Source organism: Lutra lutra, chromosome 13 (genome assembly GCF_902655055.1).
Source record: "Lutra lutra chromosome 13, mLutLut1.2, whole genome shotgun sequence".
Classification (NCBI taxonomy): domain Eukaryota; kingdom Metazoa; phylum Chordata; class Mammalia; order Carnivora; family Mustelidae; genus Lutra; species Lutra lutra.
The window spans coordinates 88,515,685-88,542,488 of record NC_062290.1 but is presented as its reverse complement, the minus strand read 5'-3'; the positions used below and the strand labels follow the sequence as shown (position 1 = coordinate 88,542,488).

At 55.6% G+C, this 26,804-nt stretch overlaps 2 protein-coding genes across 2 annotated transcripts; both read right to left on the bottom strand.

Moving 5' to 3' along the window:
• Nucleotides 1-995: 995 nt before the first annotated feature.
• Nucleotides 996-6,965, bottom strand: LOC125083027 (uncharacterized). Its single transcript, XM_047698922.1, has 3 exons — nt 6,946-6,965; nt 4,762-5,230; nt 996-3,097 (listed from the first exon to the last, which is right to left on the bottom strand). Exons 1-3 carry the CDS (start codon nt 6,963-6,965, stop codon nt 2,918-2,920), a joined length of 669 nt encoding a protein of 222 aa, XP_047554878.1. The 3' UTR covers nt 996-2,917.
• On the bottom strand, nt 6,838-22,211 carry URM1 (ubiquitin related modifier 1). The gene is made up of 5 exons (XM_047700413.1): nt 22,075-22,211; nt 17,859-17,929; nt 9,603-9,684; nt 8,243-8,291; nt 6,838-7,909 (listed from the first exon to the last, which is right to left on the bottom strand). The coding sequence occupies exons 1-5, from the start codon at nt 22,140-22,142 to the stop codon at nt 7,841-7,843; spliced, it is 339 nt and encodes a 112-aa protein (XP_047556369.1). The 5' UTR covers nt 22,143-22,211; the 3' UTR covers nt 6,838-7,840.
• Nucleotides 22,212-26,804: the final 4,593 nt, after the last annotated feature.

Here is a 26,804-nt window from a genome sequence, read left to right as displayed (position 1 = left end):
GTCACCATCTCCTGGAGAGGAACTTTTTTAAAGAAAGCTCTACACCCAACATTGGGTTTGAACTCACGACCCCGCGATCAAGAGTCACATGCTCTACCTACTGAGCCAGCCAGGAACATTATCTTTTATAAACTAGAACATGCTATGCAGGGTGCAGGGGTTCTTAGGGTCCCCTTGGGTGGGGACAAAGGTCTGGCTTCGTTATCTTCTGCGAATAGGGACATGCCAGGTTGGCAATTCATTTATGAAGGTAGCCCACTTGGTTACCAGCATGTAAGGAGCCCGGCCGCTCATCGGCTCTTAGAGAACTCTCTGCACCGGCAGGGCCTGGCCTGGGGAGGCACGATGACCTGGGACAGGGCTCTTTAGTTCCTCCGAAGGCCACCCTGAAACGGGGATTGATAGCAACATTCGGGGACAGGACTCCAGGGTTGGAAATATCGTGCCCAGAGCTACAACCTGACTCCCGCGCCCCCAGCCGGGTCCCTGGGCACTTATCTGCTCTGCTCCATGTCTTGGGCCTATTTCTGAAGCACAGAGGCCAGGCTGCCTCAGGAAGTCTCTTCCGGCCTCCTTCCCTGTGCCCACTCCCAGCAACGTGTGCTGCTTTGTATCTAGAACCTCAGCTGATTGGCTACATTCACACATTCAGGAGCTCTAGTCGTCTTTCATCCAAGTGTGTCCCAACACCTGTTTTTTTCGTCCGTCCGTCCATCCACCTATTCATCTAATTATTACTCCAGTAAGGCACCCGCCTATTCAGTCATTCCTTCAACAGGTGTTTACTGAGCATGTCCTCTGTCCTGGGCACAGTGTTTGGTACAATGACAGTTCGGGGGCATAGAGCAGTCTTAATGGGCAGTGTGGACAACTTTGTCACCTCCTTCCTGAAGTGCTGGACTTTTTTTTTTTATTTTTTTAGATTTTATTTATTTATTTGAGAGCAGAGCAAGTGAGCACACAGAGGGAGAGGGAGAGAAAGAGGGAGAAGCAGACTCCCTGCCAAGTAGGGAGCCCGACACGGGGCTTGATCCCAGGACTCTGGGATCACGACCTAAGCCGAAGGCAGACGCCCAACAGACTGAGCCACACAGGCGCCCCTGTGTTGGTCTTAATAAGGCAGAAGGTAGAGCAGAAGTTACAGCAGCTGAATGCTGAGCCTGAACTAATATCCATGTGTGTGCGTGTGGGTGGGTGTGTGTGGGTGTGTGTGTGTTAGAAGGCAGTGATAAAATCTTACTGTGAGCAAACGCCAGGTATGTGTTTGGATCCTCCCAACACCACAACCGTCTCTAAGGAGGCAGGACAGGCCTAATGGCCCCATTTCACAGAGGTAATAACTAGAGTTGAGTTCAGTCTATTGGTATTCACTTGCCCAAGGTAATGCTGCCTCTTCCAGAAGATTCCTCAGGTCCTGTTGGAATGAACTGTTTGGTCTTCTATAATCTCCAATAACTCTGCTAATATTTCAGTTAGAGAGTTTTCCTGCTCCTTTCACGGGGGCTGGCTGGCTGGCTGGCTGTACACCTGTCCCCTTGTCCCCTGGATGGATACTTCTGGAGAGGCAACAGCAGATGGTTCATCTTTCTCTTTGCCCTCCCCCCAGCCTCCAGCACAGAGTACACCTCAGATAGCCACTAAATATTATTCATTGCCAGGTGACCTTCCTGAGGTCACCTGCTTGTCAAGAACACAGTTTGGGACCCTGCTCTGCCATCTTCTAATCCCAGGCCACCACCAGCTGTCACCTGCAAAACAGCAGTAGTAAGTAGCTCAATGGGTCTCCTGACATCCAGCTTGCCCCATCCCCTGCCCCACCCCCATTCTTGACACAACAGCCTCAGCAAACCTTTAAAAATGTAAATCTGAACTTGTCAGACCCTCCAGGATCCCCACTGTGTTTAGGATAAAATCACAAATCCTCCAGTGTCCGACAGGGCCCGGCAGGGTCAACCCCAGCTTTATCTGGCACTTCCTCTTCCTCTCCAAGCTCCAGCCACGCTGAATGGCTTCCCTTCCCACTCTCCCAGTTCTTTCTTGCTTGTCAGCTTTGGGGCGTGCCATGCCCTCTGCCTGGAACAGTGCCCGCCTCAGCGGCCCACTGCCTTCACCTGACTCCCCACTCTAGGGGGGCTGGGGTCTCCTCCCCCCTTTCCCTCTCCCAGATCAGCCTTAGGGGGGAAACTGCCCGTGGCTGAATCCCCGACCAGCACACAGTAGGCATTCCAGAAATATCTTTCCAATGACTCGCGTGATAAGACCCTTCCTGGCTCCTCAGTTTCCCTGAGGATGAGGATGAGGCCAACTGACCCTTCTCTGCCCAGGACTGATGGCTTTAAATAGCTCTGACATACCCCGGAGGTGGAAAATGTAGATTAGATTGTAGAATGTGGCTTTCTGAGGAGGAGGCCCTGGGAGTTCCGGGAGTTCTGCACGGGTGCAGAGACCACTCTGGCCAGCTCCGTCAAAGTTGTGTTCTTGTCAGACTGGACCAGGTCTGGGACTGGATTTCTAAGACGTGGGTGTCTCCTGGGTCCTACCACTTTGCCTGTGCCCCTTTCCACAAGTCCCGTCAGTATCTCTGCCCCGCTGAGTGAAAGCTGGAAACCAGCGGCCAATGAGTTCCAGCTCTGGCTTGGTCGCCTGCTGGCTAGCGGCTACGAACTTCACTGCCTCTGGTCTCAGTTTCTTCATCTGTAAAGTGGGGCTGCTAACAGTATCCACTTCTCAGGACAGTCCACAGGCTACTGCCTTCAAAGCGCTTAGTTCTTGGCACTTCAAGTATTTGTTGTGGCTATTATTATTATTATTATTATTATTAGATGGTTCGTCCCGAGAGTTGGGACCTGGTTAGCAGGGTTCTCTCTCCATGAAACCCTGACTTGAAGTACTGCTCCCCAGAAGCCATATTTTTTTTTCAACTTCTTGGAAGAAACTCCAAGAGGCATAGGTGATTCACGTTTAAGCCAGCAGCAGATAATAATGGACACTCAGTGATGGGCGTGGTGTGTGGGGGGCGGCACTGTGCTAGGCTCCAGAGGCAAGAGTAGTAGGATCCACTTGTCTGGTGAGAACAGACAAACTGATGATAGCAATCCTGTGGGTGCACGAGGACAGATGGGCAGAGGAGAGGATTTCAGGGCGGTGACAGGGGTCCTCTGAGTGTCTGGGGAACCGTGGGGCGGACGGAGGACCACAGGATGTATGGGCGGAATGGCCACACTCTACAGGCCCAGGGTGTGGGATTCCCTGGGAAAGACAGGCTGAGCAGCGTGGGTGAGGAACTGGTATGTATTCCCCCAGCTGACAGAACCTTCTCTGTGCCAGACCTGGCTGGGCTGGGGGTGGGAGGCACATCAGACCTAGACAGAGCCCCAACCCTCCCGAACCAGTGGTCTGTCCAGTAGAAGAGACAAGATAAACATTAATAGCATCCACGCCCCTCTCACCCTCCCCCTACTCCTCCACCCCCCCAGCCAGCCCCCTCCACGCGGAGCTGAGGTGTCCAGGAGCCTGCAGGAGGTATCCTGGGAATCAAGCCCTTGTCCTTGGTCTGGGGAGAGGGCAGTCTCCAGATCCCTAGTGGGGGTGTGGTCTCTGGAGATGGCATCTTCAGCCTGGGGGCTGGGACTGCATGCCCTCCTCCCTTACCCCTGAGCAGAGCCTTTTAAGGGGGTGACCCTCTGACCTCCAGACTGTTCCCCCTCACCCTCTAGCTAGAAGCCCCTAGGGCGGCAGCTTAAAGAAGGAGGGCTCTGGAGGCCCTCAGGTATAGCTGCAGATGGGAGGCCAGGGTTGGGCCTGGAAAAGCCTCTGGGGTCTCCTGGGCACTCCTGGGGAGCTCAGCCCAGGCCAGGGGGCCTGGGTCAGGTCCATGGGAGTGCAGCACCGAGATGTGGGTGCCTGGCCCAGGATGAGGGAGGGGGCGATGAGCAAAGGGTTCGGCCTAGGGAGCAGGCAGGGCACTGGGAGTCTAGGGCGCAGGGTGGGGGTGGGAGGGCGAGGGGTCCCGCCGGTGCAGGGGAGGGGGGCGCCCCCGGGGAGGGGCACGCTATGTCTTTAAGAGCTGCCTGAGCGCAGGTTGCAGCTGCCTGGCCAGCCCGAGAGACAGCGGAGATTCATTACCCGCCGACACAATGACCATTGATGGCCCCGTGGCGTTATTCAAATCCAGTACCAATTGCAGCCGAGCCCCTTTCTCCGCGCCAGGCCCGTATTGTTGGAGCGGCCCACTAAAAGCCCGCCCCGGCCCCGAGCCGCCAGAGGCGCCCGCTCGGGTTCAGCCCTACGCTTCGCCAGCCCGCCGGCTCCCAGCCCGGCTCCCCGGGCGCTGCAGGTGACCCGGCGGCGCATTCCAGCGCTCCCCGCCGCCCCGGCCACCGCCGCCACCGCTACCGCTGGCGCCCCGGCCGCGACTCAGCCACAGGGAAGCGGAGAGCGCCGGAGCCGGTGCGTGCGCGGGGCTGGGCGGGGGCGGGGACCCCACGAGTCCAGCAGCCCGCACCCCGGGCTCGGAGACCCGGCCTCGGGCCCCTGCTTTCCGGATTCCCGGCGAGCCCAGGGAGCGCAGGCTGGGGGTGGGGAGAAGGGAGTTGGGGTTCCCCGGGCCTGAGAGAGGAGATTCCCCCGACTCAGGGCGGCGCGGAGACCCAACGCGGGCTACTCTAGGGACCCCGGGCCGCGATCGAAGGAGACACACGCCAGGGGCGATGGGGATCCCCACGCAGGGTCGGGATCCGCGTGCTTGTTCGTCCACCTTACCGCGGGGATGGGCCGCGACCGCTGAGCGTCTGCGAGGTAGTCGGACGCGCAGCTCCGGAGATCTCCTGGTCCGGCGCTTTTAAGGAGCCAAGCGGAACCCCGCACGCAGGAAACCGGGGCCCCGAACTCGGGGGCTTCGCCACTGATTGTCCAAACGCAATTCTTGTACGAGTCTGCGGCCAACCGAGAATTGTGGCTGGACATCTGTGGCTGAGCTCCGGGCGCAACAGGGGCGGAAGCCGCAGGGACCAAGCTCCGCACCGGCGAGACCCCTCGGGGGAGGCGGCTGGCTGGCCCCAGCGCCACGATCGCGGCCCCAGCCGGGAGCGCAAAGGAGGGACGCCGGTCCCTGCCACCAGCGCCGCCATCCTCATCGTCGTCGTCGTCGTCGTCCTCCTCCTTCTCCTCCTCCTCTGCGGGTGACCAGTCGTGGCTGGCGGGGGCCTCCAGTCGATAGCGTCGTTTTCCCCTTTTTCAAATTTCGGCCGGGAATGAAGCTGGCACGCCGTGGCGGGACACGAATGTGGTCCGGGGAGCCTGCCCTCGGCCCGAGCCGCAGCGAGTCGGGGCGAAAGGAGATGCCGGCAGAAAACGCTCACGAATTCGTTTTGAATTGGTTTTAACCTAGTCCCGACCAATACCCCCTAAACAAAAGAGCGTAAACCAACCCCTAAATCCCAAATAAACCGACCCCTCCCGCCAGCCCCAACAGACGGACCGATGGGCTAAGCCTCCTCCAGCCGCTGCAGGACTCAGGAGTCCGAGAAGCGTCGGGAATGATGCGCTCCAGCCGGGCGATCCCCTTGGCTTTGGAAACAACTTGGACAAATGAATCCTTTTCATTAAAGACAAATCTTCGGAGATAGTGGGGTTTACTTATTCGTTTATTTACTCAAAAGTGGGGGTTCAGGAGTTGTGGGGGGCAGCTGGGCATCGCTGGGGCTGAGCCCAGGTCACCTGTTCCTGACCTCTGTCCTGCTGGGGACTGAAAATGACCCAAAATGCTGCAGAGCGGGGCTTGGGACAGTTTCAGCGAGGGTGCGGAGAACCCGGTTTTCTTAGTGTAGGGTCCTGCCTTCCTCCTCAGCATTAATTGGGGTGCCCTGGCAGAAGGGATATCCCGAACCTACTCTCCCTCTTCCCAGTGCAGGCAGGAAAGGAATTTTCTCCTCCAGTTTCCAGGACTTGGACTCCCAGGTGGGACAATGGGCCACTCCAGTGGGACTCGAGGCAAAGAGGGACCTCCAGGTTACAGGAATCAGTGCGATTGTAGGGTGCCATTTCAAATCCCTTGCATCGTTCCCTAACATGGAGACCCTGACCTCAGCACCAAGTTCTGCTGGTCATAGTGCCTTTCTAGACAAAACTCAGACCCAACACTGGCCTCAATTTGCACTCAGACCAGCTCCTACCCATAACCCCAACATGGCTGGCCCCTGCCTACACATACCCAGAGGCTCTCTACCCACAGACCGCTGAAGAGAAGCCCAGAAGCCAGGGGTCGTGTGTCCTCTAGGCCTTGAGAATGATGTGCGCACACATCCCCTCCACCCCCGGCACTGCAGAGGCAATCATCTGGCACTTTTACCTCCACAGAAGGAGGGAGGTTCCACCTTAAATTATTGACATTTAATGAAAAGCAATGTTTTGGGTGGGATGATGCTAATGCCCTATTTTTTTTTTTTTTTTTTTTTGAGGTTTCCCCCCCTGGCGAAGCTTCTTCTCCAGATCATGGGAAGGGAGGTTCAGCAGTCTGATAGGACACCCCCAGTCTCGTTTCTGGGGCTGCAGGCTGCAGCTGGTGGAACAAAGCCTGGTCTTGGACAAGTAGAGAAGTGTCCTGGGCCCAGACTGGTCAGCACGGACAGGCTCTGCCATCCCCTTCTCCAGATGGCCCTATCAGACCACTCTCTCCCAGACCGTCTGTGTAGTCTGGGTTTTAACCCCTGCCCTCTTTTTGGGTGAAGGGCAGCTCTGAAAGCCCTAGGCTGAGGGCAGAGAGGTTGGACCAGGGACCATGGCTGGGGGGGTTCTGGGGTGCCACTGGTTTCTAAGGATGAAAACTCCAGGCAAAGCTAGTAAACAACCTAGTCTTTTATTTGCCCAAGGCCAGCTGTTGCAGGCACTGAGGCCCCAAGACTTCCAGAAGGCATGGAGGGAGGAGGGGCAAACCACCCTGCCTACCAGGTGCTGCCTGCCCCCATCCTGCTTCCTGCAGGAGGTGGGAAAGGAGATCAAGTCTACATCTGTGCCATCAAGGATCACGCCTGCTTTCAGATACTTAAAATATTCAGTTGCTGTTGAGGAGGAAACTGAGGCCCTCTGACCCCCCAGGCCTCTATGTGCCAGTCCAAGCTTTTGCCTGCTCCTCGCTCTCCCTCTCCAGAACGAGCTGCAGGCAGCCTTTTGCTGGGGGAGGGTCTTAGGAGCCCATCTGGTGGCCTGTGGGGGGGGGAAGGCCAGCCAGGGTCAAGGGCTGGGGATGGGGGAGCAGGAGGAGGGGTGTGGTTGGGAGAGCAGCTGCTGGGAGGGGGGAGTCAGCACTGAATAGGCGACCCCAGGTGGGGTTCCATAATGATATCAGTGGGGGACAGCCATAGCCCTCTGCTGTTTAGATGGGGAAACTGAGGCAGAGACTCCTCCTATCTTGGGAGAAGGGAGGGGCCTCCTATCAGCTATTCCAGTCCATTCATCTTCCCCATGAAGACACCAGAGCCCGGGAGCTGGAGTGCCTTGTCAGTGGTCACTCGGTGTTTGGACGGAGACACAAGGAGTAGACGGCAGCTGGGTCACCTGGCCAGGGAGCCCCCTCCTGTTATAACAAACCAGAGGGGCACCCTCCCCCACCTCGGCTGCTGGGGGAGGACGCAGGGCTGAGCCCGCCTGCCCCCACTCACGTGCCTGAGAAAGGCTCATTTTTAGCACCTGGCCTCTTTTCCCTGCCTGGAGGGAGCTCGGGGGACAGAGCCGGGAAGAAAGCGGCCAAGGGGGACAGGGAGACCTGGAAGCGGGGCCCCAGGGGATGTCTGACTGTGCTCTTCTCCCCACCCCATGGGAGCCCGGGCACAGAGTAGGGTCCTCAGCCACCGTGCAGCGTGGATATGAAGAGGATGCTGTCTTGGTCCTGCAGCTGGTAGTCCAGCTCGCCCTGGCCCAGGAGAGAGAGGAGGAGACCATTAGGGACTTCTCCTCAGCTGGCGGGAGGGGAGGAGGGGGCCTGGCCACTTCGGGAGAGGAGGAGAAAATCTACCAGAAAAATGGGTGCCCTGAACATTAACCTGCAAATCTTCAGGAAGAAGTAGAGGGCATCACCTCCCCCTGCTCCCTGCTCCTTCCTCCCTGGGGTGGGACAGTTCAGTGGCCCCAGTTTAGAAGCCAAGTGGGACAGGGGGCTAGTCAGCTACTCCCACCGGGCCTGATGAAAGACCCAAGACTGTCCTGGGGCAGCAGTGAGGGGAGGGACGTCTCCTGAGGTACTGACCAGCAGTTCCCAGTCCGCATCGTTAATCAGCACCAGAATTCCTGGCCGCCTGTGGGAAAGAGGGTGTGAGCAGCAGTGAGGGAAGGACGGGAGGTAGTCGGCGGCAGAGGGGTAGAGGCTGGAGGACAATGTGGTGGGACCTTGTCCTCCTGAGGTTCAGATTAAAAAGCACCCAGGAAGTGGAGGGGACACTGAATCTAAAGGAAACCAGGCCAGTCATAGCCTTTGGGACAATCTGGAAAATGGGTACAAATTCCAACACCACCTCCCAGACCACAGACAACTCATTTTGATTCTCTGAGCACCAGTTTCCTCATCTGAAAATGGCACAAGTTACACAGCCATCTTCCCAGGTCTGCGCCAGGATGAGCCGGGATGATGCATGTCAGGCGCCTGCCCGCCTGTGTCTATGCCGGTAACCACTAGCGGCAGCATATTTTTCCAGGGGTCTCACCTCACTCTCTGGGGCCTCCCACAGGCCCGTCCTGGAGCAGAGGCTCTCTTGGCTCCTTGGAATCAGGGAAGGCTGCCCGGGGCCTCAAGTACCCTCAACCCCGAGAGCAGCCCGTCCTGGTGTAAGGCAGGGGAGGCTGACAACCGGACAGGTACCCTCCTGGCCCCTGCTCGAAATAGCCCAGGAAGCACTACTCTCCTTGGCGGGGGGTGGGGGGTGTGACCTCCATGATGGCTGGACCATGACCTGAGCCAGGGCTTGAACGGCAGCCTTAGCCCCGGCTGGTGACCTCTGCCTCAAGGGGATAATGACTGGGACCCACAAGTGCCTTGCCCACCTCTCCTACACATTAGGCTGCCTTCTTGCAGAAGCAGAGTGACTCCCTGGCACAGGGAGCGTGCCCCTTTTCCCAGGAGGCTGGGCTAGATCTGGGACAGGTCAAGAAGCTCTCGGCTAGGGATAGGGGTGTGCTCACCCCAGTGCACGTGTGTGTGTGCACCTGCGTGTGTGCCCTTGTGCACAGTGATTCCCTGGAATTTCACACCTGTGCCCTCCAGTACGGTATCTCTGAGGCACTATTTGAATTTCTAGGGCTCCACAGGCTCATGTGCTTGGCAGCTACTACGAGGAACAGCACAGAATACACAGCATTTCCAGCATCACAGGAAGTTCTATGGGACAACCAGAGCCCCAGACTGTCGAGGGATGCAAGGGACTGTGGGCAGCATCTTTTTGTCAGGACTTCCTGTATGGAGAGAGTAGCTGAGGCCCAGAGATGGAAGGAGAATAACGGGGAGAACAGGACCCTGGGAAAGCTGTGGGTGATCCCAAGGATAGGGGCTCAAACCTCCTCCCCGCCCCCCGCCCCCACCTGCCCTCCTCAGGGAAGGGAAGAAAGGGACTCACACGCTGTCTCCCTGGATGAACAACTCTGGCCGCTCTTTTAGCAAGTTCTTCTTGATCCAGACAAGGAGGTCCCGGATGACCCCTAGAGACGAAGGCACAGAACGAACTCGTGTCAAACCCCAACAATTCCCGGCCCCCAGAGCCTTGCCTGGATCAGAAGGAAGGGAACATGGGGTGTAAGGGGCCGCCTTGAGACCAGGCTCTCATGGCCCTGGACTTGCAGATTCCCAGAGTGAGGAAGGGGGTCAGGGAACCAGCATCCTGCCAGAGAGGCCTTCAGAGAAAGTGGTACTGCTCAGGGCTGAAAGAGGCGACAAGCCCTCCTGACAGACGGGCTCCTGAAGGGCCCTGAAGGACCCCTCCACCTTCTCTCTCCAGCCAGTCCCAGATGGGGAGGACTCAGCTTTGCTCTCGGGGGGGTCTGCATATATTTCCCTTTGTGAGGGAAGAAAAACAATTGCTGAGCCGATAACATCAGTTAATTTCCTCTGGCAGAAGGACAGAAGGATCCTTCACCAGCCAGAGCCGCTGACAAATCACTGTCCTGCTACCCCCAGCTTCACAGAGCCTCCCCAGGCCGGGGACGGCCCTGAAGTGGCACAAGGTTCAGCTTGGACACTGAGATCAGCCCCTCAGGGGTTCCGGGACAGCCACTGAGCTCTAGGCACACCGCATGGAGGTTCTGAGCCGCCTGTGCCCTGATCACCTCTCCTTTCCTAGGAACAGGGTCCCAGACCACAGCACACTGACAGCTGCCTCCATAAACTCCTCAAGGCCCACAGCTCTCGACCATCCAGTCCTCCAACAGATGTCCCTGAGGCTGCAGGAGTTCCTTCTCTCCCCGAGACCACTTGAGGGCTGAAGGCCCAGGGAGACAACTAGTCTCTGGGAAGCCGGTAGAGGCTTGGGGCCAGCCACCTCCATCCTGACTTAGTCTCCCAGAGGGGTCTGCTGTCCTGGACCCACGCATGAGCAAAGCTCAGGGGCGAAGCTGGGGACGGGCCCAGGCAGCGTCTTGGTTTCTCTGCACAGAGCGAGAGCCCCAACCTGCCGCTGCGGGAAAGGCTGCTTGGCCGAGAAGCTCCACTCTGCCCCAGTCTTGGCCCAGTGGCGTGTCTCCACCACAGAACCGGCCTTGGCCAGAGTTCTGGACCATTCTCCCTGACCTGCATGCCACCCTCCTGGGAGGCCGGCAGGCTGCACCAGGATGGCCCCGTTCACTCTGCTCCGTGCCAACTTCCCCAGATCATCCGCCAGCAGAGCACAGGCCATGGGCAGAGTGTCCAAGACCCGAGGCTGCAGCCTTTGGCTGTGATTCCTGCTTTTAAACAAAGCAGATTGGAGCCCTCATGGTCCCTGGAGTGGGCAGGGGGTGTGGAGTGTCGCCTCCAACTAGCTGCAGTCCATTCGGACTCCTGGCTGGGCTCCCCATTGAGGCCCGGTTTCAGAGGCTCCCCCTCGGCCACCATCTTGGCACTGTCTGGTGGGCCGCCAGCCCATACATCTTGTGGCCGCTCGATACGGCCGCCGGGGTCTGACACATCCATCAGCCAGCCGCGGCAGGCGGAGTTGTGCCTGTGTGTGTGGAGGAGCAAAGAGGCACCGGGCAGTGCCTGGCCCCAGGGCCACCAGCTGCACCTCCACGGCCCTGGCTAGCCTGTACAGAATCAGGACCCAGTTGGGTTAAGGGCCTGGGCTCCCTCCAAAAGGAGGGGGTCTCTGCTCCACTCTGGGCAGGCTGGGGGAGGCGGGGGAGGGCTAGTGGTCATGTTGGGGTCATCCGAGAGATGGCACCATCATGGAGTCCCAGAGGGGTGGACTGGGGGGTGAGTCTGCTGTCAGTATAGGCTCATTTATCATGATGCTCCTCTTTGCTGAGGTCACTCCCTCCCTCCTCTGTGGCCCCCAGGCCTGCCCACATTCTTGATAGCCTGTTTCCATGGTGAGGTCGCCGTATTGTTCCCCCATGCCTGGATTTGGGGGTGGGGAGAGTTGGAACTCTTACTCACTGCTCCCTTCGCAGGGAGGCCTTGCAAGGGCCACTCGGCCTGGCCTGAAACACACCCCCAGGGACATCTTGCTAGGCTTGCTGAGGCCCAGACAATATGCAAATAGCTTCCAAGCCAGATGGTCGGCTTCCAAAGGTGCCCAGGGGAGGAGGAAGGGTTAAGCAGAGTCGGGGACTGGTGGCTCTGGGGGATCTCCCGTTCACCTTCCCACTCTAGGTCCTCCTGCCTTCCCACTTCCACTGAGGGCGGCTTCTCTCCTGGGATCCCATGCAGTCGTTCACAAGACAAATATTTATTGAGCAACTACTATGTGCCAGGTGCTAGGAAGACAGCAGATGTAGAGCCCACTCTCAGGGAGTTAACAGGCTAGCAGGGGAGACGGCCACCACTGATTGAATTAGTTGCCATAAAGGCTATCTCCTTAGTGCGGGGCAGGAAAACTGTTCTGAGATGTTCGGGTTGATGCCGAGGCCTGAAGGATGAGTAGAGCGGGAGGGAGAAGCACCCCGGGCAGAAGAAGGAACATACATAAAGATCTGAGGCAAGATGGGATCGGCAGGTTCAAGGTAACAGAATAGAGAAGACAAGATCAGCAGGAGAGGAGGCCAGAGCAGTCGCCAGGGGCCGGACCATGCAGGGCGGACCATGCAGGGGCCTTGAGATAGGTCTGCTCTGGAAGAGGCCTCTCCTTCCTTGTGAACCCCAAATGTGCTCCGTGTTTCTCTGGTGACACGAAGTATCAAGATCCAGCTCAAATGCACGCGTGACCGTTATGAACTGGAGTGTGTCCCGAGGACCCGGCACTGGCCCCCAGCACACAGCACCGAGTCTCACGTAAAGAACCCGCCTGTGATGTCCACTGACACGTGGACACTGCAGAGCAGGGAGGAGAGGTTGAGAACAGAGACAGTCCTGGTTCTGGGTTTGAGCTATTATTTCCTGAAGGTGCACGGGAGATCCCCCAGAGCCACCAGTCCCTGACTCTGCTTAACCCTTCCTTGGCCACAGGGTTCTCTGAGCCTCAGCTTCCCTCCCGGGGAAGTGGGAAGGGTAAGAATGCCAATAACAGGGGTATCGTGAGGACGGAGTAAGACGATCCACATGGGGCTCCCGGCACCTCCGTGCCGTAATCATTCTGTGATCCAGAGGAGAAACCTGTACCCTTTGCCCTCTCCCAGTGTCCTGAGCTTCTGCAGGCTCTGCGCAGGCCCCTGGCCGCCTGGGGATTCTGCCTGGACAGCCTGGCAGGTGGGGTTCACTCATGGGATAGCTCTGGGACTGGCTGGGGCTTTCCGAGGGACCCATGACCTTGCCATCAGAAGCAGGAAAGGCGATGAAGGAATGGGGGGAATTAGGAATGGTGAGGGGGCCCCAGACACTGGCCTTCCCTCCATTTTATTTAATTATTTATAAAAATCGTTTTATTGATTTATTTTTTTCAAGTAACCTCTATATCCAACGTGGGACTTGAACTCACGACCCCAAGATCAAGAGTCCGATGCTCTGCTGACTGAGCCAGCCAGGTGGCCCCTTCCCTCCGTTTTGGATGTTCAGAGCCCTAACATGCTCCCTGACAACCCAGATGGAAGGAATCCCATTCTGAGGCTGGGGGGGCGCCCAGAACACAGGCGCCAGATGAGCACCCAATATGAGGTCTCCGGTGAGGAAGCCTGGCCCGAGCACTCAGCCGCTGCTCTGCGACAGGGTGGCCAAGGCCTGGGCTTCCGGAGCCAGGAGACCCTGGGCTGCGCGTTGCCAGATGCCCTGGGCAGGAAGTCACCCCGCCTTTCAGTCTCAGGGTCAGCCTCTGACTAATGGGGACAGCAGTCCAAACCTCAAACCATTGCTGGTTCCGGCACAAGGCAGCAGCAGGCCCTGTGGAGTGTCCAACACACACGACAATGTCCATTTGGCCACAGTGACTCAAGGCTCCTTATCCTCTTGGCTGCCAGCTGCCGGCAAAGGGGCACCATGCACACCACTCTTAGGGAGCACCTACAGAAGCTCCTGCCAGGATCGCCCGCTCCAGTAGACTGTCCTTGTCTGGGGATACTGACCCTCCACTGTGGCAGGGCCCCTCCACCCATGTCCATCCTACCTTCTAGGGCTGAAAAGGTCTTATCTATTATTGAACCCCAACTGCAAGAGACACACATCCAGCCTCTCTTGGACGACCTCCAGGGAGAGCTTTTCTCCTAACCAGAAATCTGTCTTCCTGACACTCCCCACAAGGAGCCTTGCTGGTCCATGGCGACCACACCAACAAAAGCGGCCCCTCTTCCCCATGCCACTCAGATCTGGGAGAGCTGGTTCCCCTAAGTCTTCTCCTCCATAAGGTTAAACTGCTCCAGTTCCCACCAAGTCCACCAGGCTCCAGGCTCTTCTGGGAGCCCACCCCAGACCTTAGTTGAAAAGGGAGAAGAAAGAGCAGGGATGGGGGGAGTAAAGGAGAAGAGAGGGTAGAGGGAACATCAGAGGGTCCATTTACAAGTGAATGGGGCTAAGAATGGAGCAGTTTGTGGGCTAAACTGGCCTCAGAAGGAGGTTTACAGATGTGCAGGGGACGCTCCTCATTGTTTAATTAAGCAGAAAGTGGATCTTTTCAAAAGCAATTTTGCACAGGGACTGGGAGGGGTTGGGGGAGAGGAGGGTGGTGGGGAGGGGATCAGCAAACAGGCCCCAGAGCAGAGAAAGGAACAGCTGGCCCCAGAGAGGCTGTGAAATGCATGCTAAGCAGTTTAAAGCACAGGGAGCTCCAGCTCCCAGGCCAGCCACCCTGCAATACAAAGGCAGGGCAGAGGGAGAAGGGCAGGGAAAGGTGAGGCCTGATGTCTCCTCCTGGGGACCAGGGCAGGTAAGGCCCACACAGGGACAGTCTGTCTCCCCTGCCGTTTTGGGTTTGCTCCAGGCCACTGATCCATCACAGGCTGGGAGCCTTGCACTGAAGAGACCTTGATGCCTAAAAACCAGCCCCCAGTGGCCACCATGTCCGAAACTGATGGCGCCTACCAACCCCTGCCAATCAAGGAGATGGCCTGTTCCTCAGAGATGGTTATTAGGACGTCCCCCTCGATAAGCACATGTCTCACCAACAACACATCCTCATGTACAGAATTGTGTGCTCAGATCTGGAAGCAACTTTTCTGAACTGCGGCTGTTCAATGGGTAACCAGCTCAAAAAAGACTAACTCTGGCCCGACGTCCCGTTTCACAGACGGGAAAAAAGAGACCCACAGAAGTAAGGGATCTGCAAACATGTACTGCCAGAGCTCCTCGGGCAGGCTCGCCCCCTTTGGTCTTGCCCATCCTCTTTTCCCAAGTTGGCTGGGTTAGAAGCTCTCCCCTGGCCCGGGACCCAGGGCCCTGGAGTCCCCTTGTTTGTGAGACTTGTCACAATCCATAATCTTATGGTTGCTATTTTCTCTGCCGGAGTCTCCAAGACCTGCTTGGCCAAGTGGCAGCCCCTGGGCTGGGAAGGCTGCCAGGCGACAGAGCTGGGCACGGGCCGGGGGGAAGAGTGAGACTCTGCCGGCGGCACCCGCTGGGCTCCTGTGTGCCAGGGTGATGCCTGGCAGCTGCCAGCCAGCTCTGCGGCTGCGCTGTGACCTACGTCTCTGGGCACAGCAGGGCAAACATGGGACTAGGGATGGAAACCCACAGCCAAGGGCCCAGAGACTAAGTCAAGGGGCCATTTCAGCTTCTCTCCCATGCCTGCTTCTCTGCCATCCCAGAGGTGGGAGGGTAGGTCCCAGCTACCTGCAAAACAGTGAACGGAGGAGAGATCAGCTACCTGGGTCTTAGCCCCGCCTCCCTACTCAGATAACTCTGGACAGGTCTCTCTCTGAGGTTTGGTTTCCTTGATCATATATAATATCTACTGGGGTCATTACAAAAATTAAAGTAAGTAGTTGTTGAAGGCATGAATGAACGAACGAACGAATGAAAAGTGCAGAAACCAGAAAATACACTGCAGGCGTGAGAGGTCATGGGACTCAGGGAGTCGTGGCACCATGCAAGGACTCCGGAGACCCTAAAATCTGGTTCTAAATCCCAGCTCAGCCATTTAAATAACTGCATGGTGTGGACTAAGATGACCCTTGACACCTCTGAGTTGGGGTTTCCAGTTTTTAAAATGGGAACAGCAATGGCGGCCAGCATCTAAGAATCTGTGACAATTACTTGCACAACCAACTGAGGTTGTGCCTACCATGCCCAAGAGCCTGTGGTCCTCATCACACTGGCCTTTCTTCGGTTCCTGGACTGAAGGCCACCCAGAGGCCGCTGACCTGGAGGCCCTCACAAGAGCCACCCCCTCTGCCTGGAACGGGCCCCCTGCACCTCTGCTCTCCCTCCCAACTTATCAGGCTGGCTGCTTTCTACCCTTCAGGCCTTCACCTCAAAGTCACCCCTTTCAAGGCCTTCCCTCACCACGTGTTCTCCCTCGAAACACCTGTCTGCTTTCCTGACGCCAATGCCCAGCACATTCGGTGTTTCCTGGTTTGCAGCCCGCATCCCCTTCTGCTATAGTCTATGTAGGGCAAGAACCTTAAGTGTTTTGCTCACCACCGCGTGCCCAGCAGCTAGCACTGTGCCTGATACAAAGAAGGCACCAGAACAAGATCTGGCAACCACAGCCTCGGAGTGAGCACTTCTTCCAGCTCTGGCCCACGGCAGCCGTTCAGCCACTGGACGAAGGACAGCAGCTGGAGTCACTAAGCCTGGGGACGTCTGCACCATGCAAACGCAGGGGAAATGAATCCTAACTCCTGAGGCTTCACTAACTTCCCAGCCAGGATCTCTGACAGGCTTTTTTTTTTTTTAAGATTTTATTTATTCATTTGACAGACAGAGATCACAAGTAGGCAGAGAAGCAGGCTGAGAGAGAGGAGGAAGCAGGCTCCCTGCTGAGCAGAGAGCCCGATGTGAGAGGCTCGATCCCAGGACCCTGGAATCACGACCTGAGCCTAAGGCAGAGGCTTTAACCCACTGAGCCACCAGGCACCCCTCTGACAGGCGTCTTCTGAGAGCCCCTCGTGCCCTCCTCAGGCTGTGTGTGGCCATCTGTCTAACGAAGAAATATCTTCCCGGGTCTTCCCCCAGTGGGGACGCACACTGTCCCCCAGTCCTGACATTTTACCCCAGCTTGCGCCCACTTCCAGGTCAAGGACAGCAGCGTCCTGTGCTTTGGTCAATGTCCCGCAGGGTCAGAATGTGGCACACAGACACGCCCGCCCCACCACTGTGCCACTGCTCCCCAACCCAAGGGAGGGTCACAGACAGCCTTGGCAGCCAGTGAATTTGGGCAACTGGTTCCCACAGATGTGTGTCCAGCTCCAGAAGAACCCTGTCAGACCTCACGGCCATTTCTCATCTGCCCGTTTCCATGAACCCCAGTCCCCTACCTCCTCATAGGACTGATTTTCCCTCCCCACCGCCAGAAGCATCTCAGCCCAAGGCGGAGATGGGCTCCCATTCCTAAGCGTCCTGTTCCTGTGAGGACCCACTGCCAGGGCCGCCGAGCATCTCTGGGGTTGCCATGCCCAGGCTCCTGCCTCTGGGCTACATGGACATGTACCCAGCTGGACGCCTGCAAGTTACCTCTTCGAACCCCACCCCCCAGCGTGAAGGCAGGAACTGGCTCATATTCACATATCTCCCCGGCGCCTGGCTCGTGGTCTGTCACACAGGAGGTGCTCAATACATACTTGCGACAGGAAGATGAACGGGTGCTCAGACAGATGAATGAAAAACCCCGTGTCCCTTAGTTGATGTCCCTATCCTCTCCGGCTGGATACTTTCCGCCTCATCTAAATCCTCTCACCATGTGAGCCCATCCACACTGTTCCATCCTTGATAAAGGTGACTCCCTTCATGAGGACACCGCTCTGCTGCCATCGAATAACAACGGAGACGCATGCTATAGCTTTTAGCGCATAAGGACTTCCGTCCCTACCGCCCATGTAAGGACACTAACGCTCAGAGAGGTGAGGCTCCGCAGGGCCTGAGGTTTTAAGGAGATCCAGACTCCAGTCTGTCTGAATAAAGAACCTGCATCTGTAAGGACTAAGCTACGCTATGTCCCTCCTGCAAAGCGGGCTCATCCCAGAGAGCACGGGGGAAGGGTACTCTGGTGAAGTCTCTTCCTTACTCTCCTCCCACTCTCCTCTCCCAGGGAGAGCCTACCCATTCCCTCCTTAGACTCCTGCTCAACGGCCCCCAGAGAGGGGCTCGGGAAGCGCATACTCACAGGGCTCCTCCTGTCCAGGTAAGGTGACCTGATGTTTCTTTATGCCGTCAAAAAGGAGCTCCGCGCCGCCTCTGCAAAGGAGGGCCAGAGAAAGACCACCAGGTGAGCTCCTGCAAAAACCCAGCCAAGGCTGAGAACTGAGGAGGGAGGGGCTGACATGAGAAGCCCAGGAGATGCACAGACCAAGGCCCAGGGGCAGCTCGAGTACAAGTATGCGACTGATTCGCACACGTGACTTCCTGATGCGGACAAGTGGGATGTAAATAATTTCTACCAATGATCAGGCACCCAAGTTTGGAGAGTCTCATTTTGACTCCTCTGCTTTCTCAAGAGGCAGCTCAGTATATGGGTGTGGGGCACAAGCTTTGGAGCCCTTGCGCTGAGATGGAGACCACGCTCCACCTCTACCTGATGCCCAGACCCCAGGCACATGACTTCGTGTTCCCAAGCCTCAATCTCTTTCTATCTACACAAGTGTTGAGGAGCCAGCATCAGACACGACGGAGACCCTGCGTGTTGAGGGGTTTCCGCTGGCCAGGGGTGGGTCTGTTTGTGCCACTCACTGCTGGCCTGGTGGGCACACCACAGTGCTGCAGGCTGAGACTCCACGGGGCTGAGCAGTAACTTTGCCATTTACTAGAACTCTCTTCATCTCATTTCATCCGCAGAGCATCCCAAGTAAGGAGGAAGGAAGGCAAACATTATCATGTTCCATCCAATGGAGAAGGAGACCGAGGCCCGGAGACGTTAACTGACTTGTCCAAAGTCATACAAGCAGTGGCTGAAGTAAGATCTAAATTCCAACTGATTTCTGCTCAGCCCCAGCAACTTTGGCAGAAAGAAAACCAGACTCCCCAAAGGTCAGAAAGCCCCTTGAAGGTAGATCTTGGTTCACTTCCGTATGCCAGGACCCGGCCAAGGGGAAGCTGGGACACAGAGATGCTTGGAGCCAAGTCCAGAAGCTGCGGCTTATGATGAGGACACCAGGGCTCTTTCAATGCCCCATAGTGCTTCTTCCTCTGGGTCTCCTGATTCCCATCTCAGACTTCACGTGGATCTTAACTGAGAAGGCCTTAACAGACTTGTGATGGATGTGACGCTTCCCACCCCGCCACCCTTTCCCAATTTCAGAGAACAGAGATGTCCTGAGACAGTCCACTGGGAGGCAAAGGCAAGGCAAGCATTGTCATGGGGGAAACATGGGGCGACTGTCATCTAAACAAGGTCACGCTTTGTTGATGCAGAAATGTGGAGGGGGAGAGGAGGCCCATCTGTGGCCGCGCGCAGGGCCATTTCAGCTGCAGGCCTGCACAGAGCCTCCATTTATCCCCTTCCAAGAGCCTCGTTCTCTCCTGGGTGGGGGCTGGCATATGCAGCAGCTGGGGTGGGGGAGGGGGACAGGCAAGGGGCTTAGGAGTTGGGGGTCAGAGAAGAGGGGTGGGAACTGGGGGCACTGGGACCCAGGCAAACAACCAAGAGTGGCCAAACCTGGTGGTACCAGGCTCAGAGGCCAAGGCTGTTTTTCCCTTTGCAAGCGGAGAATGGGAGAAGCAGTCTCGCTCAGAGTGACCTGTCACCACTGGGTTCACTGGGCCCCCAAGGGAGGGGTTGGCATTTCTACTGCCAGCGCATCTGGAGGGGAGGAAGGTGAACACCCAGCCTCTGGAGAGATTCAGGAAGGCGGGCAAGGGGCCTGTTTTGGTCACAGAAGAGAACCAAAGCCAAACATTCTGATGTCCTACAGGGTCTGCTGTTCAAACTCAGCTAAGGAGTTACATCTGAAGCTACTTCATCTTCCCTCCACCCCTAATTCCTGATGGGAGTGTTTGCTGGTACTAGTGGCTGGTACAAATGATCCGCAAACTGCCCTCACTGTTTCTACCTTATCTCCATTAGCTCATCTCATGTATTTTTTGTTTTGTTTAATTTCCCTTCTACCTGCTAGACTATAAGCTCTGCCTAAAACAGGGTCTGACACACACAGTAGGCACTCAAGAAGTATTTGCCGAATAAATGAAAATGCCCATTTCTCCTTCTTCTCTGGCCTTAATGGCCCTACCTCCCTTTGCCAACACCGACCAGTCTCAGGAATAAGGAAAAGGGATGATAATCGCACATCTGGACTGCAGGGACACACAACACATCTCCACTGCATACTCTGAATCTTGTGTGATAGGAGGAGATTTGCTGCTCAGGATAGTTCAGAAAGCACAACAAAGGACGGAAGAACTGGTTCCTGACAAGAGAGTGAAAGGTGTGAGAGGTCTTCTAGAGAGTTTGTCAAAGCTGGTGGGGGACTGACAGAACCACATCTGCTCAGGGGAAAGAGGCAAAATCCTAACTGGACTCTTCAAGGACCAGAGTGGCCCTCAAGAGACAGAAGGGAGAGGATGATGGGCAAGGCAGTTTCTTTGCAAATCTTCTCAGGTTCACAGTGATGGGTGAAGGAAATCCACTAAGAAATGTAGATAATGAAAGAGAAGCTAAGGGCGAAACATGCACTGGGACAAAGAGAGAAGGAAACTGGGTTTGGCATACATCTTAGACAGTCTTGCTTCCTGAGAAGGTGCCATTCTCATGGGATGCTGTGTCAGTGACAGGAGGTGTTAGGAGATGAGGAGACAGGGGAGGAAAGTTGTGGGGCTCACTCTTGCTCTTGGGGGTGAGGGAGGCTGAAGCTAGAGATATTCAGGCTAAAAAAAGGGGTAATTAAGTTAGTCCGTAAGCTCTGGAAGGCGGGGGCCATATCTTCCTCATAGAAGGACTGATCACTGCTGCCAGCACAGTACCTGGCAGACACATTCCTGATGAACAAATACCATGTCTGACTCAGTAAGAATGAAAGGTAAGCACACTCCAGATAGCCCTTAACACCGGCAGCCTGCAGCTTCTCCCTTTTCAGGAGAGGTCAAAACAGCAGGGATTCTCCTAGAACATCCAAGCTATGAAGGCCTGGGGTAGGGTGGGTGTATAGCTGAGCCAAGGGTCAGTTAAGCAAAATAGACAGGAGGCCAGCCCAGTATCGTTCTAACTGGACCCATGGGGCCAGACAATATTGTCAATTAAAACGCAGTTAACATTCATGAGACTACTCCCTTATTCTAACGGACAGAAACACTGAACACTGGAGGACATGGACAGAGTTCTATTTATCCTTGTATCCTCAGTGCCTGGCTCACTGCCTGGCACATGATAGGCACTCAATAAATGGTTACTGAATGGACTATCCAGTGAAGGGAAAACATGAAAGAAACTGCGGGCACCCAATGGAAGGAAAGGCATTTACGGGTAGAGGTTTTAGATTCCCGTTTCAGACTTCCCCTTTCATATAAGCCTTGGCTTGTTTATCTTCACACACACGTGCACACACACATCTAGTCCCGGCTTTTCTCATGTGACCCTAATTGTACCACCCATCTGTTGGGTCTCAGTTTCTTTGCCTTCTCTCTACGCTCTGTGGTCTTTCTCAGCTCTGAAATCACACGACAAACCTGTCTGTAAGGGACTGAAGATAGTGGCTTGAGGAGATTTCCTCCCTGATCTGGGTTTTCTTCAGCTGTTGGTGTGTGTGCCCCAGTCCCACTCCTCTCGTCTCACGCATGCTGTACTGTCAACTTAGCCTCCTCCACTGTGCTCTTTATTTATCCCCACATTTCCACCTGACTCAAGATCTGCAGAAGGCTATCAGCAAGTTCATCCTGAAGATCCTGAAAGGGCTTCAGGTCTGTTTAACACTCCTAAATCTTAAAAGAGAGAAGGAGTCCCGTCTTGGCTACATATCCCAAGAGAAACAGGTTCTAGTAACCGTGCAAGAAACTGCTGCCCAGGGGAAGAAATCTGGGGGGTGAAGGGTGGTCCTTCTCGGTTCTAGGAGCTCAGATGCCAGACACACGGGCCTGGTCCAAAACGGGATTATCAAGGAAGGTAAGGAGGCCGCCAGCTAACTGTCACGCCTAGTGGGTCCGGCAGGGCACAGGGCACTGAGGAGTGCCCAAAGGGCACCTCCACGCCTCGCCTTGCGCCTCTATTCCCGGACATACGGCCCCGTCGCCAAGGGAGACCGAGCCTCTCAGACTCTCCGAGGCGGGTGGCGTAGCTCTGGGAAGGAGCCGGGAGCCTCAGCGATTCGGTCGTGACGGGGCCCAAAGCAGAGGGAGGGGAGTTCCGGCCCGACGACTTCAATCCATCCCCACGGCGCCCCAGTTCTGCGACTCACCCGAACTCCACCTCCACTGACAAGGGCGCTGCCATGTTGAGGAAGCCGAGCTCACAGGAAATTCCCATCAACTTCCGGCGCTCCCGCCCCACTTCCGGTCGCTGTGGACGGAAGAGGCGGCACCCAGGGAGCCATTCTCCGCAACTATTGGAGGAAGGCCGGGAGCAAGGAGCGGAGGAGGGTAGGTCCCGGCGCTGCTGGAGGCTCTTGACTTGGTCTCCCTCTGCCTTTTAGTGAGGGGTTCAGAGGGCTGGGGGGACCGCGGCTTGTGCGAGCCACGGCGTGGCGGGAGCCCGGGCATCTTCGCACAGTACCTGTGAGCCACGTTACAAATCTTAGGTCCGCACAGCGCTTGGGGAGCACGTCCATTCGTCCTCACTTGAATTATAAGCGACTGCAAATCTTTATTTCCAGCCCAGCAATCTCTCCTGAGCTATTGAGTCGCTGTCCATCCGCCCCTTTGGTTATCGATTTGGGTTTTACTCACTCAATAGGTACTTCTTGCCGGTCCTCCGTGTACCCGTCATCTTGGTGACTGCTACAGGTGCAGTGGTGAACGCGATGGGCGAGGTTCGTGCCTTCAGGGCATTCACAGGCTAGTGGGCGAAGATGGCTGTAACCAAATAAACGAACTAATCATACTAATAAATATAAAATCTCAAACCGAAGGAAGTGTTCTGAAGTGACACGAACTTCAAAAAGAAAACACACTGTGCTGGATCCGAACTGCACTCTAAAGCCTGAATAAAGTAGGTGGATGTGAGGGGTAGAGAAACCTCTGGGAGCATTCCAGTAAGGAGAACAGAAGCTGTAAAGGCTCTGGGTGGGAGACCGTGCTGGAGCACCCCAAAAAGGGAAATAGGAAGTTGGGAAGCAGAAGGCCTGGCAAGAGATGAGGCTAGAAAGGGGGCAGGGGCCAAATCATACCTTGGGAGCCAGGTAAGAATTTCAGTCTCTGTTCTAAGAGCAGTGGGAGGTCTCTGAAAGGTTTGGGGGAAAGGGGTGACATTTGAACTATGTTTTAAAATATGCTTACCTGGGGCACCTGGGTGGCTCAGTCCGTTGAGCATCCGACTTGATTTCAGTTCAGGTCATGATCTCAGGATCCTGAGATCCAGCCCCGAGTCAGGCTCTGAGCTCAGCAGGTGTCTGCTTCAGATTCTCACTCTCCCTATTCCTCTGCCCCTCTCCCCACTCATGTGCAGTCTCTCTCAAATAAATAAATCTTAAAAACAAAACAAAATAAAACAAAAAACAACTAGGGGCCCCTGGGTGGCTCAGTCATTAAGCATCTGCCTTCGGCTCAGGTCGTGATTCCAGGATCCTGGGATCGAGCCCCGAATCGAGATCCCTGCTCAGTGGGAAGCCTGCTTCTACCTCTCCCACTCCCCCTGCTTCTGTTCCCTCTCTTGCTGTGTCTGTTTCTGTCAATAAATAAATAAATAAAATCTTTTTTAAAAAGAAAAAAACTAAAAAAGTAAAATAAAATATCCTTACTTGCTGCAGTGTAAATGGTTTGAAGGAGAACAAGGAAGATAGGAGACCACTAGAGCTTGTTACAAAAGCCCAGGGGAGAATTGGAGTAACACAAATGTCCCAGGGCGTCTAAACCACACTTCCAAATTGAACTCAGCATTGGTAGCCTACAGTGGGGTAGCCTGATGGTCAATGGTGGAATGATATAATGGTTAAGGGCAAGGAGTTCAGGGCGCCCGCCTGGCACAGTCAGTTAGGCTTTTGATTCTTTGGCTTTGGCCGTGATTTCGGAGTTGTGAGATTGAATCCTGGACCAGGCTCTGTGCTCAGCAAGGAGTTGGCTTGAGACTCACCTCCCTCTGGCCCTCCCCCCACTCATTCTCTCTAGGTCTAATAAGTAAAATCTTAAAAAAAAGGGGGGGCACCTATGTGACTCAGTGGGTTAAATCCTCTGCCTTTGGCTCCAGTTATGATCCCAGTCCTGGGATCGAGCCCCACATCAGGCTCTCTGCTCAGCAGGGAGCCTGCTTCCTCCTCTCTCTCTGCCTACTTCTGATCTCTATCCGTGAAATAAATAAAATCTTAAAAAAAAAAAAAAAAAGCAGCAGCATCTAGGCATTCACCTCCCAGCTTTATACCCAGGTCCCACCACTTCTAGCTGTTTTCTTTAAGTCCCTTAACTTACATGTTTGTGCCTCAGTTTCCTCATCTGTAAAATAGGGATAACAACAACCCCTAACTCAGAGGGTTGTAGCAAGGACTGAGTTCTAGGCACATGCCTCCTTCCCTAAAATAGGTCCTCTCCTGTGTTCCCCATTTCAAGGATAGGACTGCCACCCACTGAAACACTCAAGAAACTTTGGACATTGTTCTTAATTCTCTCCCATATTCAAATCACCGATTTGGATTCATCTCCTGTCTAAGCTGATTTTGCAACCCTCCCCCAGTCTTCCACCACCACCAGCACCCAGCACCTGTACCTGTGTCTCTGCCTGCCTCCCACCTCCCTCATTCTGGCCTTGACTTCACTGTACAATTTGACTCCATGGAGAACCCTGAGCCATTTCAATGTATTAGGCATGGTTCCAGGGCACTGGCAAAGTGAGGACAAATGAGACAGAGCCCTGGTCCTCAAAGGGCACAAAGGAATCCTGCGGTAAATGGAAAGGCCCCACGTGTACCATGCTGTGTGGGTTGGTCACTTTCCCTCTCTGGAACTGAGTTTCCCCAATCTTTAAAGAAGGTTGGGGCCCAAATGATCTAAGGTAGTTTCGGCAAAAATATTCTAAGATTCTTCCATTAGACCCAGCTCCTGCAGGGCAGAAATCTTGCTTGATTCCTCTTTGATCCTCGGCTTGAGGTAAGGAGCTTTGTAATTGTACGGGGTTTGGTAAGTGCGGGATGAGTGAGTGAACACATACCACTCCCCACTCCAAGTCATTCACTGGCTTCTTTTTGCCAACAAGATAAGGGCCTTCCTAGAAGGTGTTCAGAGCCCTTGAGCCTCTGATCTCAGCTCACCCTCTATGCATGGAGTATCCTCTCACCCTGGGAACTGTCCCCTCCTAGGGCTGGAACTCGGGAGCTAGGGAGCATTTGAAGGGCGCCAGCCATCTGACAAACATTCACTAAGCACCTGTTAAGTGCCTGGCCCAGTGCTGGTGCTGGGAACACAACAGTGAAAAAAAACAACAGGTCCCTGCCCTTCTGGGGCTGTTCTAGGAGAAGACACAGAAATGTAAAAATGGACCATGCGGTGTGATCAGTGTTCTAAAGGGGGAGGATAGGGCCCTGGGGGTGCTGGAGGAGGGCCCTAATCCAGCACTGGTATCAGGGGAAGGCTTCCCTGGAAGTCACACCTAAGCCCAAATCCAAAGGAATGGTAGGTGGGAGAGGTCACCTAGGAAGAGGGCATCTTCCCACATCTCAACAGACAGGGATTCCTCTAGCTTCTTGCTTAGTCCCAGAGATGGGAGTTCCCTTCTGGGTAAATCAGCCCGTTCTAGGGGTGCCTGGGTAGCTCAGTCTGGGTGATCATCTGCCTTCCACTCAGGTCGTGATCCTGAAGTCCCTGGATCAAGCCCTATGGTCTCTGCTCATCAGGGAGTCTGCTTCTCCCTCTCCCTCTCTCAAATAAAAGTTAAAATCATCATCATCATCACCATCATCAGCCCATGTTGTGAATGCCTGGGTCTCAGAAAATCCTTCTCCTGACCTGAAGCCTACCCCACTCAACCTTTTTTTTTTTTTTAATTTAAAAAATTTTTTATTTAACAGAGAGAGCACAGGTAGGCAGAGGGGCAGGCAGAGAAGGGGAGGGGGGAAGCAGGCTCTCCGCTGAGCAGTGAGCCCGATGCAGGGCTTGATCCCAGGACCCAGGCGCCCCTACCCACTCAACCTCTTAATTAGTAACAATATTAGTTTAACATATTCATTCAAGGAGTGTTTATTGAATGCCCGCCTTACACCTGCCAGGTGCGGTACATGCACTGCCTGACTGACCGCTCATGGGGACTACTCTTATCCCCATTTTCCAAACGAGAAAATCAAGGCTCAGAACCAGTGGTTTGCCCACAGGCCCTAAGTGTCGGGCCTCAATCCCAGGTTGTAGAGCCTTCAGCATCACTGACCCCAGCGGCCTCCCGTTGGGTCCTGATCACCCAAATGCCTTCCCCTGGGATCTAGGCAGAAGGGCTTGGGCCCCATCCCCAGTCCCCTCCAGCAGGCCGGCCAGCCTGGGCGTTGGCCTCCAGCCCCTCTGAAGCAACCAGGGAGACAATGGCAGGGTCTGCAGGGGGGAGCCGAGGGCGCGGGTGCCCCCCTGCCCGCTGCCCTTTGTCTTCCCGCCTGCTCCCCTCGTGCGCCCCGGGAGGCTGGGAGGCGCCTCTCGCAGGCTTCCTCCTCCCATTCTTGTGCTAATTGGGTGTCAAGCTGAGATCAGTGAGAAAGAAATCCGCCCAGGCTGGGGTTAAACTGCCGCCAAAGACGAGGGCTGAGTCCGGAATATCATTAGGCTGGGAGGAAGCAGGGCCCCCTCCTCGGGGGGAGGGGCCAGCCAGGCATTCAGGCCCCTTTGAAAGTCACTTGGTCACCCCCTCCCTTACTGCCACCGCCTCAATGGGCCCCTCGGAGGTATTTAACCTTCTTCCCAGGGACTGAAACTGATACGCCAAGCACTGGCTTGGTCGGCCACTTGCCCGTCCTGAGGGCGGTAGGACCTCCGGGGATGTTCGAGGCAGGCGCTTTCCAGCCTC